The sequence below is a fragment of the Anser anser genome (assembly GCF_964211835.1).
Source record: "Anser anser genome assembly, chromosome: 1".
Lineage (NCBI taxonomy): Eukaryota > Metazoa > Chordata > Aves > Anseriformes > Anatidae > Anser > Anser anser.
In genome coordinates, this window is record NC_139720.1 from 74,950,167 (window position 1) to 74,968,762 (window position 18,596).

At 43.6% G+C, this 18,596-nt stretch overlaps 1 protein-coding gene across 3 annotated transcripts in view; it reads right to left on the reverse strand.

Annotated features, from left to right (window-relative positions):
• PARVB (parvin beta) overlaps positions 1-18,544 on the reverse strand; it is an 89,375-nt gene extending 70,831 nt beyond the window's left edge. The window contains exon 1 of one of the 3 annotated variants that reach the window (XR_014578599.1): positions 6,684-7,039. Coding sequence is in view for 1 of the 3 variants with exons in the window: in XM_083821325.1 (XP_083677451.1) it covers positions 6,684-6,798 (115 nt within the window). In the remaining 2 variants the exon portion in view is untranslated. Of the gene's footprint in view, positions 1-6,683; positions 7,040-10,713 lie in introns of those variants that run through there. The other 2 variants (XM_083821326.1, XM_083821325.1) reach the window with 2 other exon arrangements.
• Positions 18,545-18,596: the final 52 nt, after the last annotated feature.

Consider the following 18,596-nt stretch of genomic DNA (forward strand, 5'->3'; position numbering starts at 1 on the left):
GTTTAAGAAAGGCAGGTCCTGCTTGATGAACCTGATCTCCTTCTATGACAAAGTGACGCGCTTAGTGGATGAGAGAAAGGCTGTGGATGTGGTCTACCTTGACTTCAGTAAGGCTTTAGACAACGTTTCCCACAACATTCTCCTCAAGAAACTGGCTGCTTGGACTGGTGTATGCTTTGTTGGGTTAAAAACTGGCTGGATAGCCAGGCCCAAAGAGTCGTGGTGAATGGAGTTAAATCCAGTTGGAGGCCGGTCATTAGTGGAGTCCCTCAGGGCTCAGTACTAGGGCCAGTTCTCTTTAATATCTTTATCGATGATCTGGATGAGGGGATCGAGTGCACCCTCAATAAGTTTGCAGATGACACCAAGTTAGGTGCGTGCGTTGATCTGCTCGAGGGTAGGAAGGCTCTGCAGGAGGATCTGGATAGGCTGGACCGATGGGCTGAGGCCAACTGTATGAAGTTCAGTAAGGCCAAGTGCCAGGTCCTGCACCTGGGGCACAACAACCCAAAGCAGTGCTACAGGATGGGAGATGAGTGGTTAGAAAGCTGCCTGGCAGAGAAGGACTTGGGTGTACTGGTTGATAGTCAGCTGAATATGAGCCAGCAGTGTGCTCAGGTGGCCAAGAAGGCCAACAGCATCCTGGCTTGTATAAGAAACAGTGTGGCCAGCAGGGCTAGGGAAGTGATTGTCCCCCTCTACTCGGCTCTGGTGAGGCCGCACCTCGAGTACCGTGTTCAGTTTTGGGCCCTTCACTACAGGAAGGACATGGAGGTGCTCGAGCGAGTCCAGAGAAGGGCAACGAAGCTGGTGAGGGGTCTGGAGAACAAGTCTTATGAGGAGCGGTTGAGGGAGCTGGGATTGTTCAGTCTGGAGGAGGCTCAGGGGCGACCTTATCGCACTCTGTAGATACATTAAAGGAGGCTGTAGCGAGGTGGGGGTTGGTCTATTCTCCCACGTGCCTGGTGACAGGACGAGGGGGAATGGGCTAAAGTTGTGCCAGGGGATGTTTAGGTTGGGTAATAGGAAGAACTTCTTTACTGAAAGGGTTGTTTGGCATTGGAATGGGCTGCCCAGGGAAGTGGTTGAGTCACCATCCCTGGAGGTCTTTAAAAGACATTTAGAGGTAGAGCTTAGTGATCTGGTTTAGTGGAGGACTTGTTAGTGTTAGGTCAGAGGTTGGACTAGGTGATCTTGGAGGTCTCTTCCAACCTAGATGATTCTGTGATTCTGTGATTTTCGAGCAAAGTATTTCTGTGAGAAGTCTCAAGAAGACACTAATCAGTGGCTAAAGCGCAGCCGCAGCATGTTGAAACAGAGAAGTTTAATTTTTTGCAGGGCGTTCACACTGATGTACCTCTAGAGACTACACAACAGATAGCATTAAAAAGAGAGCTTTTAATGGTTTTCAGTATACCCTCTTCAAATGAAAGATGAGATCCGTTTTCCAAGCTCAGTCCAATTCTCCTATTCTGTTGTGTTCAAGGGGATGCCTTTGAGTTGTGATGCGCTTATCACATACAAAGGCAATGAAGTAGATCTGAGGAACCTGTTTCTGAACCTCTTTTCCGTTCAGAGAACAATTACGTGCAGAAGCAGCCCCATCAATTTTAAAGGAATGATAAAAAAAAACACAAAAACAAAAAACAACATTTGCTCCAATTTAATTCTGTTGTTGAGCCTATTTCCTCATCTTCTTCCCTCAAGAAAGCCAAAATGAAGTGGGCAACAGTTCCATCTGAACAATTTGAAGATGGGCTTTATCTTGTGTAGAGCTGTGGGAAGCACAGATGCAGATGATGCAGCACCTCTACCTAAGTACCACTGCACCAGAGAGGACTCATAAAGTTTCTTTCCCCAGCTTTGTCACTGGCTCAACAGGTGACTATGAGCATATCAATTACTCACCCTCCAGCTTTTCTTGCTGCAAGGCAGAGGGAAGGACTGCTGCCTTTCTGTGGGAGAAAGGAACTTGCCCTCTAGTGAAACACCCACCAACCTATGTACCAAGCTGGCATGCCTGTAGGCAAACACAGGAGGAAACTTTGCAGGACCACACCATCTGGCTGTTATACTGAGGCACAGACCCTAACTACAGTGCTTTAACCTACTTTGGTATGCATAAAATCTGTATATCCTGCAGCTGCTGCCTTCTGTAGCGGTCAGTTTGGGCTCCTTTCCCTCCTTTCCCCCACCACCACTGATTTCATCAGGCAGCACAACAAATTGCTCTCTTCTGGAGCACTCTGAAAATCTCTGTGCTCATCCTCCATCTTGCCACTGGGAAACAACTGAGCAATTGAGTCTGTTGTATTTCTCTGGATGACTCCTCCATACAGACTATATATAAATATACACAGACACACATGAACAGATAATAATAGAAGGTTTATTTAGCCAAACACCTGCTACCCAAATCTTTCCGATGGTGTGTTATAAGAGAAAAAAAAAAAGAAAAAAAAAAACACAGAGCACTGCAAGTAACCCAGAAGTGACATTTGCAGCAAAACACCTCCTTTATTTCAGTTCAAGGCCATCACTCTTTGACTGACAGGAAAGGGGAAGTTTTTTAAAGTTCCTTTTATAGGTCAAGATAAAATAGAGCATTATCCAAAACAGCATCTTGTACAGGGTCTGAAAAGAAGCTTAAAAACTGTACCTTGCTATGAGCCCTGCCAGCACCCCAATAGTTTCCTAAGGTATTTAAAGCAGATTTTGGAGCATCTGAACAGCTGTGCTGAAGTTTTATTAATCACAACGCAGATCTGGCATGTCTTAAAAGCCCAAAATATACCAAGACAGAACCATTTCACAGTAACACCAGGCAAACTTAAGACTTCATGTGTATTTCCATTTAACTTAATATGGGGGGGGGGGAAATAAACCACATGGTCACATGAGCACTGGAACTAATGCATCCCGCTTTCCTCAGGATGTATGCCATGACTGATTGTAACATACAGAAATGCTCACTGTCGCAGTCTCCCCATAGACTGTTCATTTTTCTGATCACTTCGCTCCCCCATGGACTCTCATATCTTACACAGGTCAAGTTCATTTGCAGTTTTTCCTGCAATGGTGATCCACTAAGGTCTTCCTGTTCTAACCGGGTTGCTCATTTTGACAAAACCTGTAGTCATTTAATAATCCTGGTGGTAGTTTTCTCTCAGGGCCATTTTTAGCCAAATGATGGGTGAAAAACATTCCTGGGAAGGAAGAGGAAGGGAGGAGTCAAACAGACAGTGAGATCACACATACTATGGCCATAGGAAAGACTAAAAATGTTTTTTCCCAACAAACATCTGTGGTTGTTTCTTTTGAGTCAGGGTTGAACAATAAGTCAGTTCAGCCATAAAAATTCAGAAACAGGAATATAACGTTCAACAGCATGAAGCAAAGGTTCAAGGTACAAATTCAAAGACTTCCTCGGACAGGTAAACGACGTATAGACTGACACTTAAAATGCTTTAGAATTTGAAATCTTAACCATACTTGATCTCCAGGCACCTGCTTACAAAACACCATACCATGCTATACTGCTAAAGCAGGAGTAACAGCAAAGTTGCTTACACGTCACAGTAAATACTTCAAATACCACCATAGTTACTATCACCACAATACCTAGGAATTGTATTTATTGTCCCATCATAAAGCAAGGTTATGAGCTTACAGTGGCAGTTTTGATAAGCCTAATGAACACTCCTCTCTGAATACCTCTCTAAAAATGGATCACAGCATGTAAGCTTGCCAAAAAATATTTACACTTAGTTGCTTATAGGTCTGCAGCCACATATTATGGTTATTTATGACATGGCTGCCACCTATGATTAAAAAAAAAAAAAAAAGATGCTCATAGAAGTAAAAAAAAAAACAGTATTATTCTACGGATCTCTGAGCTATGTAGCTCACAGATGAGTTGTGCACAAGGACTAAAAGGATTAATTTAAGTGCATTGCAACTGCTGCATGGACCAAGTTAAAGGTCTTGTATATATACACAGCCGAGATGGTGATAACAGGCTCGTATTTACACTACGATAAAAAAGACAGGCCAGCAAAAGCAAGAATTATTTATTAAGAGCTCTCTGGCTTGCTTACTTCTCATGCTATTAGGGGAAGAGGAAGCAAGGATAGTTTGGTTGTGGCAAGTCAGCAAACAACATTTCAATTATTGTGGAGAGTAGCTGGTGTAAAAGGCAGTCTACAGTCTTGGAAGATCACTCTGACCTCTGCTGGTCCACTCAGAGAAGCTGAGCAGAAACTGCCTGAAGGGTGGCAGAAAAGTCCTCAAGGGTAAAGTGGTTCCCGAGCACATGACCATACTGTTCTTATGTGGTCTATCAATTCATTCAGTGTCACTTAGCTGAGCTTCCAATTTGCTTCTGTTTCACAGTCTCATACCAAGATTTAGCTTCTAGCCCTGCAGTTTGTTCTGGTGGCCGGCCAAGTCCTAGCACAAGGCTTGAAGAGCCTCTCTCCCTCAACACTGATCCCCACCCCAGCACCTCTTCGCAGCTTAGCCCTGGGTCCCCTCCAGTTTCAGGGCTGCGGTCTTAATGACCTGCATGAGAGCCACCCCAGCACAATGCACAAGACAGCTCAAAGCACGCCTTCCATGGGCCTTAAATCTTCCTAATGAGGAAAAAGCAGAAGGGTCGTAAGCCATTTTCCTCTAAAATGAAGTGCTTCAATGGCCTGCAGCACCATAGTACTGTGCATAAACACATCATGACCAAGAGGCAGCTCCAGGGGTGGGAACCGTGTTTTCTCTGTTCCCCTTGTCAAACTGGAAGGAATACTCAGATTAAAAGCTGAGTCACACATTTCCATTTCCTTCACATCATACTGGCAAAAGCATGGCCATGCTTTCTATATTACCACAGCATCAGTTCCCCAGCGAACACCAAAGCAGCAACTACAACAGGCCATCCTACAGCAAGGGGAGCTGTGGCCACAGGATCTGGCAAAAAATAACACAAACTCAGCAAAATGGCCCCAGCTGAGTGACTGCGGCACTCTGACCGAGTGACTGGTCTCCTTAAAAACACGGTCTCACAACACTGACACTTCTTGTTGAAGAAGAGGCACCTCCAACCTGTTTAGGTTTAAAAGTCACCTTTGAACGAACTAATCTTTCCAAGCGTGCAGTTGCCATCCCCTGCTGGAAATGGGTTTTCTCCGCCATCTTCCTTCAGAAGTAAATGACATCACGCTAAAGGCACGACTGCTTCTGCTGCTCCTCAGCAGAACCACAACAGAGAAACTTGATTTAAAATAGATAATGGAGGAAATACCAGTAAGCCACACCAGAACAGCCAGGAGAAGGAAAGGGAAGCATTTCCTTGAGATGGGTTTTGAGGCCAAATATTTTAAGTATTAAAATCTGCCTTCTAAATATCACAGGCAATTAATAGACTCAACATGGGCAAAGCACGCTCACTCAACAGCTAGTCAAAAGGAGACTGAAACTAGAATTGCTTCCTACCCTACACCCCTCTGGCACCACAACAGAGCCAAGGCCAATTTTAACCAGCCAGAAAGCCAAAGCTGCATCTCAACATAAGGAAACCATACTCAGATTTCCTGCGAGCAGAAGGCACCACTTTGTGCACAGTGGGATGAGTTTCTCCACAAAAAGCAGGTGTTTGGTCAGTCAGGGAATCGGAGGGCAACAGTATACACTGTCCTCAAGGAGGCGATGCTCAGGGGAAAGTTATAGTTTGTTCATACAGTGCTAGACCATCTTTATCAAGCCTGTTGGCTGGAAGACAACTTTTTTGTGTAGATAGGGAGACGTGTTGCTTCAGTGCAAGCAGTACTATCCCCGCACAGCCTTTGGTGTAAACAGACAGCTACGAAAACACCTTGTGGGAGTATCTAGATGAGAAGACCAGCTGTGGGCAGCTAGCAGCATGCACCCCATGAAGCTGCATGTCCCTAAGATGGGTGCAGCATCAGCTGGTGCTGTGGCTGACAGAGCTTCTTCCAGGTGCCCCATGCCAAAGGGGGAGGCCAACACCTTCATGCTCTCCTATGAGGGTGCCCATGCTAAATTCTGTCGTGTCGGGGGGGTGACACCTTTTTGCTTAAGTTAGTCAGTAACCGAAATCCCCTGGGCAAAATATCTGTGCCAATATAAAAGGCATGGATAAACCAGGCACAAAACACAGATGGATTTAATCATTCCCTCGCAGCTTTTACAATTCTCACGCTTCGACTAGATTAAAAAAAAAGGAAAAAAAAGACTCCCACGTTGTCACCAGCAGTTTATTTTACAGAAGCGGGTTCCCCTCCCAACAGCGACTGGCCGAGTCGGGCAGCGGCCGAGGGCGCCCCTCTGACTGCCTGACCGGCGTTCGGCGACCAACCGCCCCCACCAACCGACCGCGGCGGTTGGGGCCGCTCCTCCTCCGCGCCTCGCCGCCGACCCCGGCTCCAGCCCCGGTCCGGCCGAGGCTCCAAGCCCCGCCGGGGCAGGGCCCGCTCGCAGGCCTGAGGGCAGGCGGGCGGGCAGGCAGGCTGGCACGCCGCCGACCCAGCTGCTCCTTCGCCCTCTCCTCCACTGCCCCGGGCGGCGCTGCCCGGCTGGAGAACAAAGGGGGTTTCTGCCCTGCTCGGGGGCTGCTGCGGGGGGCGCCGGTGGGACGCACTTTTTGCCCCCCCACCCCCCCCGGTCGAACTCACCCTCCTTGGCTTTCTTTTTCCTCGCCAGGGTGCCGCCGAGCTTGCCCAGGAACGACTCGTCTTTTTTCATCCTGTGGGGCCGCAGCGTCGGCGAGCGGATGGGAGCAGAGGACATGGGTTTCGCCTTGGGGAGGGGGGTACCGGGGCAGCCGGCCCGAGCCCTGCCGTGCCCTGTGCGGGGGTCTGGAGCGTCCCGCGGAGCCGAACAAAGCCCTGCGAGAGGCGAGGAGGGGGAAAGCTCCCGGCCGGCCGCGGTGGGGAGCAGGGGGCGTGCAAGCCTCGGAGGCGCGGAGGGCAGGGGGCGGGCTGGGAGCCGCTGCCGCCGGCCACAGCGCCCTGCCACGGCGGGGAAGGCCGCGGGCGGCGGGGGCGGGACGACATGGCCACCCGACGCGGGTGGCGGCCGCCCCGGGGGGATGCACCGGGCACCCGGGGAGCTTCGGGGATACAAAATATATAAATAAAAGCATTTGAGATTTCAAATGTTCAAATTTGAGGAGGAGAGCTGTGCTGATAGGGGTTAGAAAAGGGGGTGAATGGACTGCAGCTGTGACTTCCCCTCCCGGCGCGGGGTGTGAGGGACTCCATGGGCACCTCGGAGAGGGAGCACCACCACCGTAAGCAAAGCGTTTAGTCAGAGAAACAGCCGAAACCAGTTAGTTGCGATCCCAAATAAGTTTTCATTATGGCACCAGGGAGCGTGATGAGGGCTCTGTGGAATACACGTTAGAAACATCCTGAAAGAGTTCCTAGTGTTAGGCTCTGATCCTGCAAAGTCTGATGCGCATACTTAACTTTAAGCTCCTGAAGGGATCCCATTGACTTTAATGAGACTACTGGGTACCTAAAGTTATGCACATGCCCTTGGCCATGATCCTGCCACAGCTCCCCATCAGCAGCCCTTACCCCAGCAGAGAACTTGTCAAGTCAAGGCGACTTGACAAAGGGTCCATGCACCCAACCTAGGGCAGCTTAGAGGACAGATTTTCCTGCCTGACCTGCCACAGGAGCAGCACTACACAACGCATCTTTGGCTTTGCCTTGTGTTTTCAAGAAAAGAGACAAAGTGTTTTGCATTTCTGTTGTAACTACTGTTACTTGGAGCAGTTGTCTAAACACAGAGACACCATTAATTACCTATGTTGCATCTGTATAAAAATATTTGTTGTTGTTTTTGTTTTTGTTTTGTGTGTGGAAAGTATTATTTAACATGGTAGCTAATGATATTGAAGAACACAATGCTTTCTCACGTCATTGTGTCTCTAATTGGTTTTCTATCTGCATTTGAACCATGGGTTCGCCTTAGGGTCTCCACTCCTGCTGTTGCATTTTGCAAATCAATGGGAGAGTGAAAAACAAAGACTGGCAAAACACAGAATCAAGGGGTAGTCACAGGTTTGGAGCAGGACCTGCAGCTGCTTTGAATATTAGCCTTTAATGGATTAGGTTTCCAGGCTATAATGTCCCTCTGCTCAAGCCACCCACTGCTCCAGCACATGAGGGACAAAGTCACCCACAGCACTGCTGCGCATTGCTGGCAAAAGCAACCGAGAGCTGGGAGCGCTGGCCGCGTGTCGCCGATGTCCTGTGTTGCAGAGAGCTTGGGCTAGGGCTTCTCATATTAATAAGGTTCTCTGAGCAATACTGCCACATCTCTAATTTTCCCACACTACCATTACGTTCTGTGTTTCCACACACTTTAAATATCTCACAAAATAATATGCTTTGCAGATTTTAACAGCAGTAGCTGTTCCTGCAAGCCATGCTTCTTGCATTCAGCTCCTCTGGCCAGGCTGCTGAGCTTCTCCATGCACGAGCCCTGGGAACTCTGAGCTTAAAAATGGGTTGGTGACAAAAAAAATTCTCAGGAAATCCTGAACAAAGTCTCTCTGAAGAAAGTATAACTTCTCCAAAAACAAATGAGGCAAAACGAAGCTGTTAACACCTAATGCTTGAGACCTTCAGGGAGCACAGCAAGTCCCAGTGTACGTTAGGGCAACCCCTCACCTCTGGCCCAAACATGAGTACAGATCACAGACTCCATATCAAAAACAGTCATAAAACTTAACTGTTTTTGTTTGGGTAAAGAGAAGTGACAGTTGTTAGAAAGAGCACAGAAATGAGGCCTACTTGGCCTGTTGCGTTCAGCAGCCCTGCTCCCTCCCAGGCCCTCAGGCAGCATTGTGGGGTGTCCCCTGATGCACTGGTGCACCACCAGTATGCGCTGCACAATTTCCAGCTTCCAGCAGGTCTAGCCCCCAGGGCAGACCGGTGGTGCCCACCTCCTCTTCCCCAGGCTCTGCACACAGCAAAGGCCCAAGGCACCCAAGGAACTGACCATCACTGGCACAACTCACTCAGACTGTAGCCTGTGAGCTGCCTTGGAAAGGTACGAAGTGGTTTAACAGTTGTGAGGAGCCATGTGCAGCCCTGGGATATGAGTTGCACTGCCTGGATCAAAAAAAAAAAAAAAAAAAAAACAACTTTGCCAAATTGAAGAGCTGCACAAGCTGGGAACAGCAACCAGAAGGTGATTCTAGTGACATGATAAATTGGTGTCCAAATAGAATGCAAACACAGGGCATGTTTAAATTGTTTCTTTAAGCACTGGTCAGTCCTGAAGCTTACACAGAATTTGTTTTCTTATTCCTGTCCAAAGTTTTTTTTTTTTTTTCCTCCTGATTTCAGAAATTAATTTCAATAAGCGGAAATCCTGCTTAAGACATTGGTTATAACCTCAGCTTCTCTTCCTGTTTCCTTGGCATGTCCCAGACCTGCCAGCAGCTTTCAATTCTGATTTTTTTTACTGCAAGATATGAGGAAGCATCCTGTGATCAATGTTGCATGGAGCATACAAAAGGGATTTTATAAGGATCTGCCCGCAGTCAATGTTTAATGAGTAGCTGATACAAATTTCAGTGACCACACAATCATGTCCACATCATCCTGGCTCCATGTACCTGTCTACCAAGCACTGCAATACTCCTCTCCCCTAACCTGCTCAGATATTCTTTAAAGGTTACTGCTTCACCAGGACACTCCTGTCATGCTTTGTTACAGAAGCGTTTGTCTTAATTCATAGGTAACCCTGCTGTTATAAATGAAGATACAACTCAATCTGAATTTAGTAATATTTATAAAAGGCAAGTAAACAGCGCTGGGTGCACGGGGAGTCTGTGCTCTACCAACACGCACACACAACCGTCGAACTTTCTAAATATATAGAACATTACTTTTACATATTCATAAGAAACCCAAGTACACTTATACATATGTACAATCAGAAAAGGTATCAATTGAAACATAAACATGGCAAAGTTTTCTGAATTCTGGCAAGTGTTTAACAAACAATCCTTTAAGTCTATTACTATTGATGTCCATGACTGGGGGAGCATTGTTGGAGTTGGTAATCCTGGTTGAAGTGCTCCCATATCTTCCATGACTTCATTAATTTTTCTCAGATCATATAACAGCCTCCATTTTCCATTCCTTTTCTTGATTGCAAACACCGGAGAATTCCAGGGCTAGTCATGGGTACAATATGTCTCGCTTTAAGCTGTTAAGCAACTCAGCCTTCGGGCCTTATGTATCCTATTCCTCCCAGATCTAAGGGAAACAGATCTGGCTCCTTTTCAGGGCCTATAGGGCTTGGATCAAAAGGAACGCCCAGGTCATCAGGGGGCATAACAGCAAAGGCCTGCGATGCCAGTAGCGGCGGGGGGGGCCGATGGTGTAGCAGGTGGATCAGTGGACGAGCCCACAGCTCCCTCACTATCTGGCAAACCACACGTTTCTGATTGTGGTCGCACATGGCTCTTTAAGGCCTCAGAGATTGCTCGCCAGGGGCCAAGCAATCCCACCACAACCCCGTCGTCTCTAGTAGCAGAGTCCCACACCTTGACCTCAATTTGGTCCCATGTTTCAGGATCATAAACTGTCTGATTGTTAATAAAGGGAATAAGCTGTAAGGTTACCAGGACAGTCTTTGTTTCTAAGGACGTATGATTCCCCATAATGCGCAACTGCTTACCTTCAGCCAGCGAGGGGCAGTTGTGTGCGCGGGTCCGCTTCTCTCAGCTGGAGCTTCTTCCAGCTCCGGTGCGCCTATTTCCAGCAACCTTCTATACGAGCTTATTTGAGAGGTTTGCTGAGTTTGGCCGAACCTATCTTCATTAGGCGATCAACGTCCCTGTTCCTGTCCTGGTCCCTGTTCTGTTAGCCTGTCCCTGTTCCTGTTGTTCATGTCCCTGTTTGTTTTCTTCAGGTCCCTGTTCGGGTGCCATTTGTGGCATAATGACCACGCGGACACCAGGGTTCTTTTAGGATCAGTGACTGCTACTACTTTATTGATGACAGAACTTCATCATATCGTGTTGCATCCCACATTGAGGACAGGCTCCCTTCTTATACTATTCGCCTCACAGCAGTCCTTTTCCGCTAACTCTTCATTGGTCAAACAACTTTGCCCGGCAACCAGCAAACCCCCAGCAACTTCCATGCCTTAACGGCTGGAGAACAAGCAACCCGAGACGGCATGGCGTCTCCTGAATCACCCTTCTTTGTTCCCTCTAAACTCTTTACATTCCTGATGGCCTCATCTTTAAGAGTCTGATGGGGCTTGTGGACCTCCATGGCCACACTCCCACATCTCCCCCTTCTTTATTAACATCAACCATCTTCTTGACAGGAATTATTACTCCATATATCACATTGCCTTTAAAAATCTGTGAACTTTATGCTATGCTACTCTGATTTTGTAACGTATGGTAAATCTAAACTAAAAACTGAGGAAGTTTTTCTTGGTTAGACAGCCCATTGCCCCAGCCTTAATCAAACACCCTCCTTCCAGCAAATGCTTGATCTTTATACCTCACAGCAAGAAAAACCTGTCTTGTGTTTGCCTGTGAAGGATCTTTTGATGAATACTGTTTATTGATATGGCTTCTTGGGAAGGACAAATAAGTTTGGTTTTCTGAAACAACAGTGTATTGCCCATAGCAGAGGATTTTTACTCTGTTCATTTGAGGAAAAAAAGGATTAACATACCAAAAACTTCAGGTATTCTACTGTGTAGAATACTACAACTAATTCAACTAATACACATTTTTCCAGTGAATATTTCAACACTTAGAGTCATTAACGAGATGCATTTTTGCCAGTCGGACTCAGATACACTATGAATAGATGCATCTTTCACACAGTTCTGAGTGTACTTATCCAAAACCGCAGCTCCCTAAATCCCTCAGTACCAAGTTGGCCAGTCAAGTGTGTTTTTGCATCATTTAGCAGTGGTAGTGCCAGTACTGTGGGTGTTGAAGAGTTACATAATTTATTAAATAAGTCAGTTCAAACACAGCTCCTCCAGCTGTTTGGGGGAACGCTCTCAAAATCTTCACAGAATGAAAGATCTGTGATCTATAAGACTTGTGTTACAATACAAGCACTGGTGGTAAAATTAACTCCTGTGTAGTAGATGGCTCAGGACAAAGACCAGGCATACACTGCATCCACAGAAAACAGTCCCTGCAGCTCTTTCCACTTCGTAAGTTAATGTTAAAATAAGTATTTTGAGTAAACAGAAGGGAAAACAAAACAAACAAAAAAAGACAGTGGTGGTAGGGAAATGGAGTGGTAGCCTTACTTATGCCGAAGAGGTACACAAAGTTATTCATTGATTAGGTTGCCCATTTCATTTAAGGTTATTCTATATTTTTGCAAAATTATATAATTAGCAAGGAATTTACCTGCATTCAACAGGCACAGGCCAAGTGAGATAGCTTACAAATGCAATTTTCAGTGCATACAAAATAACCTGAATCCATAAAAAAAATACTAGTATCACTGCAGCACATACAAATGTTAAATTAACAGCAGGACTACCACAGTGGTTGTTTCATTTCATAAAATTAACACTGAAGTCTTAGATTACACTTAGCTTTAAGGCATTGTGGAAAAAACTTTTTATCCAACCTTTAGAGAAAAAAAAAATCAGTCAGTTCACATACCAGAATGTTTTTATGAAATTGTAATCTAAAAATCTGTAAGTACAAACTCCAACCAAGAAAGCACACAAATTGGTTCACAAGCTATACACACAATCCAAACAGCATACAAATCTTAACCAACCTAAGTACAGCACTTGAAATTAAAAGACTTATGTGCAAATATCTTTCAATAATTTAAAAAAACACACAAATACATCCATTCGCCTCACACTTTGATACCCTACATGTTTATAACAGAAATGTTTAAATTTACAGCCTAAGTAGGAAAAGTATGTCAACCTATTGTAAAATAAAAGGAAACTGGACTGTTTGAAACAAGAAGAGAGTGTCTATGGCAAAAGAAAACAACATTACACTTCAAAAAAAAAGAAAACAAAACAAAGTTCAAACAAACAGTGCTCTTCCAAATACGAAATGAAGAGCTTATGTGAGGACTTTCATCAAGTGTTTGTTAGTCTTTAATAATTTAACTGGCTGATAGCCATTCAAAGTGACGCAGCTGCTGCCGCATGAGTTGAATGGCCTTCCATTTGAAGTGTGTGTTCTGTGTAAAGAGGAGTACCAAGGCAGCCAGTTACATTATTCATTGAAACCTTCCACACTGAATGAGATACCAGCAGTTTATGACCCAGAAAATTCTCTCTGGTACCCTCTTTTGTCAGGAGATTCCTGTGAGAGTATATTCATTAAGAAAACACGTCTTTCAAAAAAATTACACTGGAAAGACCAAATCTAGTTCAAAATCTATTTTAATTTCAGCCCAGAATTGTTAGGTTTAACGTTTTGCTGAACACTTAAAAGTCTGGATTGACATTTGCTCATTTTAACATTGAAAATCTTTTTTATAGGCTTTTGTTGTTGTTGTTGCTTCCTCTACTTCAGCATTTGATACTCCATTCAAAACGAGATTACTGTAATTAGGTGTGTCACATGTGAGAAACACTCTGTAGCCAACAACTTAGGCTCAGGCGAGGATCTCAGTGGAGTAGTAATTTATTCGCGATTGCAATGGCGGGCGCCCCACAAGCAGGAGAACACACCTACTAGTTCCATAACACAGTTTATATACTTTTTTTTTTTTCTCGAGGACCGGGACCCTCCCCTGTTTCCCCATTGACTGGGTAATCCAGATTCACAACCTATCCGGTGCTTTGCAGACAATACATGGCTTTCAGTTGTCGGCCTGTTATTAAGTCAAATTTCTTTTGACTTTTATACTCTTTGAGGTGGTAATGTTTCTTACACAGTGATTTCCGCCTAATTGCTCTAAAGATTCTGGTTGTCTGCATTTTACAAGGTTGTCTGTTAAGCTTTCTTATCACTGCAAGCCTATCACAATACCACATTCCTTACCTTTAAACAATGTAACTCTGCAAAAACAACATTTTTATTCCCACACACAAAGTAATGGTGACCTGGGATATGTGGGGCAATGACCTCTCATAGTTCTTCACATACTGAAGTAAAGCAGAACCACATGGCTTTTCAAAATAGAAAATCATTCCATACAGTCTTCCTCTATTATAATAATATGCATACTGATTTTTCTCAGATGATAGATAATTTAGACACGAGATGCTATTATTTTTTCTCTCTGGTCTACCAAATGATTTAAAATGCTTTTTTTTGTTGTTGTTATTTTGGTTTTATTTTTAAATAATGGTACTTGTTCACTACTGAGGTAGAAATGTGCCTCTTAACTGATGCTGCTGATTTGCTTCAGAATAATTTATATTATGTATTCTAGTTGAAAATTTTTTTACAAAGACCATTTATTCCATGCAGACATTAGCTCTACAGCTGCAGACCAGTTTGTATTTTCTAACAATGGAAGGAAGCTGAGTGCTCTGACTTGCACAGACCACATTCTGCATAAAGTCTTGTCCCAATTAAGTTAGTATCACCAAGAGCACTGCAGTTGCTAACAGCAATTTAGCACTGATGACATAAATCATACAGTAAATTCCACAATTTCAAAAACCTTTCCATGGCAGAGTAATTGTGTAAAAATCCTCCTCAAATCTATCGCTAGCACTGGGGCTGCCAGGTGCTACGCCTTTTAAAGAGATGAGAATGGCAGAAAAATACTGCAATCCTGTGCATTGAAATTCTGTAATTTTAGATTATTTTCTTATGTTATCCCATACAAAATTCAAGATAATATGCCAGGCATATGACCAACTTCACTATTCCCATTAAGGCTTTTTTCCCCCTGCAACATCAGTACAAATTAGTATTTTCTCATTCAAGTAACTGCTCATGCACACCAGAGAAGGGAGACCCAGTCTGACCCATACTTGCTTTTCTGTCTGTATATTTTATTGTACATGGGAAAGTACGATTCTGCACATTCCCCTCCAAGGACATGACAGGAACAGCACTTTCTACAAAATTCAACAGGTATTTTGGCAAGGCACTGAGTATCAGACATTAGTTGCTACATCTCTGCTGAGATCTTCATTAACAACAGGTACAGACCTGTATTAAGAAAGGCACAGGGCAACAGCAAACATACTTTTGTTGAAGCACATTTCCATATTATAAGTTGGCATCCTGTTTTATTTTTAGAGCTTGTATTTTTGAAATCAAATGCAGTTTTGATCTCAATATCACAACAAACCTGCCACCTACACTCGAACGACCTCCCTGTTTCCTCATCCACCTTCCCCCAAAGTCTGCCTAACAGCTTACTTATTAGCATTGCCTCATGCCACCAGCTCTCCCAAACATAAAGAAAGTTCGCAACTTTGTTTTATGCAGGTGGAACAGCTCCAAGAAATCACTGCCTTAGAACTGGTGATAGAAACATTAGCCCTGTTATCGACACATTTCTCTGCTCTCACTGGCTCAGAGGTGCCCTCAATACAGCAGTAAGACTGCACAGTCCTTGTCCCCAAAAGCTCCTGCTACTTCTTGACTATAAGGAAGGTGCTCTTTTCCCCTCTCCAGGTCTTTTTTAGCCCGTAGAAAGAACTGTAGGCACTGAAGAAACACCACAGCCAAAGAAACTCTCCTTCAGATGGCATCTGCCATCTCAGTGCTGTTAACATAAAGCTAAAGGCTCCTCAGGCATGTGGTCCAGCTTCAGGTGCAGCACAGTAGGCTATAAAAGCAAGGGCATCTCAATTACTCAGTAAGTAAACCAATATCCAAGACTCCATTTAAGCAAATACCATCCTTTGGAATCACAGTTATTACTGCAGACCTTCCTTGTGCCTTTTATCCTTTTCCAGACTCTATGTCCAGAAATGCAATCAGCTAAGAAGAAAATTACTTCAGATTCATTCTGCCACTGATTTTGCTCAGTGCTAGAGCGGATTCTACTGGGATTCTACTTTATATCTTATCCATCCTAATTATAAGCATCTGCAACAAATTTCAAGTGGGAATATATTATTCATTTCAATATATTCTATACAAGTAACAGAGTGATTCAGACATTGCTTCCAGAGTCTGGAATGCATTCCCTTCCTTTTTGTGCACTTGTTATATGCTGTAAGAAAACATTATCTTTTAATGTACTGCAATACAGGTAGGGAAACAGTGACCCAGACAAAGACTCAGGATTTTCCTCCCTTTATTATTACTGGCAATTCTATGGTATTCAGTAAAGCATAGTCTGTCAGCAGATGTTCTTGAAAGGTTTGTTTGTTCAGCCCTCAACAAAATTTCCCCATTCATCCCTTATTTTATTGTATAGATCACAATTTTCTCAAAACTTAATTGTAGGGTAGATTCTTAGTGCACAGCTTAAGACTATTTCTACTCAGGAAGGATACCTTGCCCTCTAGAATGGGCATCTGATACTAGTTTAGGACTCCCACGCAATATTAAAAGACTAAATGTGAGAAGATTTTAATAACAATGTGCACAAAACAGAGTTCCTAGGGTATCAGAATGCATCTAATTTTATCAACATGACCAAAATAAACTTGGAACTCCTGGGAGAAAATCCTAACAGTATTTTAGTATCTAAACATTCCCATTCTTCCCACCAAAAATATTTATGTATGTCAAAATGTAGATGGTGCTGGAGAAAAAACAGTTACACTTGTTGGCATTCTTAACATAGCGTCATATTTTATCTTGTAACAACAAAAAATCATCAGAAATGCTTTGTTAAATATATATTTGCTACATGAGCTGTTGTGGGAATAAAAATGTTTTTGCAGAGTAACATTGTTTAAAGGTAAGGAATGCAGTATTGAGATATGCTTGCAGTGATAAGAAAATTTAGCAGGCGACCTTGTAAAATGCAGACAACCAGACTCCTTAGAACAATTAGGTGAAAACCACGGTGTCAAGTCAGATAAATGAAGAAACATTGCCACTTCAAACAGTAAAAAAGTCAAAAGAAATTTGAAATTTAACAGGCCAGCAACTGAAGGCCATGTATTGTCTCTGAAGCATCGGATAGGTTGTGAACCTGGATTACCTAGTCAATGGGGAAACAAGGGAGGGTCCTGGCCATCGAGAAATAAATTATATAAACCATACTGTATGACTAGTAGGCACACTCCTGCTTGTGGGACGCCCGCCATTGCAATTGCGAATAAATTACTACTCCACTGAGATCCTCGCCTGAGCCTAAGTTGTTGGCTACAGAGTGTTTCTCACACTGTTAGATAAACGCACAAAAAAATCTTTATATTAAATGTTGGTATTTGAAGTAGATCTGATTTCTGTAATTCACACTTTCTGTTTTGAACATCTGTGATCCTGTTGATAAACTTTATAAAAAGGGGAAGGATGTTCAGTCAAGTGAAGCTCTGCAAAGCTACACAGACCAGTTTCTAGGCTTTGTATTTTATAAAGTGAGTTACCAACATGAACAGATTTAGTCACTGTATTAGTATAATAGCAATATATACCACTGCTAAAGCAATGCATAAAACTGTAGCCTCTTTAAAGAACGGAGTGCCTGCCAGCACTAACTTGACTGGGAACAAGATTTCATGAGTCCTGACATCATTCAGCAAAGTCACACAGCTTCTCAGTATGTGCGAACCCATGCCTTTAGTTGGATAGAAGAAAGTGGGAGTATAATAGTTTGTATGCTTCTGCTCAAGAACCAGTGCTAGACAATTACATGAGGAGATTTAGAGTCAAGGACAGACCAGACAAAGCTGGGAAATTCTACTCTCCCAGAATATTATTTGTATTGTAATTTTATCTTTTCCAACGCCTAAAACAACAACAACAAAAAAGTAAATTTAGATGCAGCAAAAGTAGATTACAGATTCACTCTCTTATAACTAAAGACTGATGTAGGTCTATCTATCTATCTAAACAATCTTCAAAGCTGAGTCATTAGGACTGAACTAGTGAATTACTCCAGTCTCAGAGGCCACTTTTGTGATTAGCATCTAAAAAAGGTAGTAGTGAAGCATGCCTCTGACACAAAAGCAAACAAGGTAGCATCATGTGATCACTTCCAGATGTCTGTTTTTGCAACTGCTACAGAAGATCTAACCAGCAAGACCCAAAATCAGTGGCTTGGCTATGATTATTAAAGACTCAAAACTGTCTCAGAGTTGAAAATCTTTCAAAGTTATTCTTGAATTTTAGCATTCGCTATGCTAGGCAGCTGGATTTGAGCATTTATAGTATGCAATTCAGATTACAGGACACATTTACATATGGATGATTTTACAGTAGTGAAACATACTTGAATCGGAACATTCTGCTTCACTTAATACCATTATTTTTTGTATCATTTTTGATGCATTTTGAAGATGGCGAAAAACTGTTACCCCTTAATTTCCACTCTGACCATACACGCACTTGGTCATCCCAGCACTTGTGAGACTTACAGTTGGAAGACTGAAGGCTATGCAGGCCAATGACAATTACAGTCATGTTGAATGTATTCAAGAACCAATTTCCAACACAACTGTCTAACTTTTTA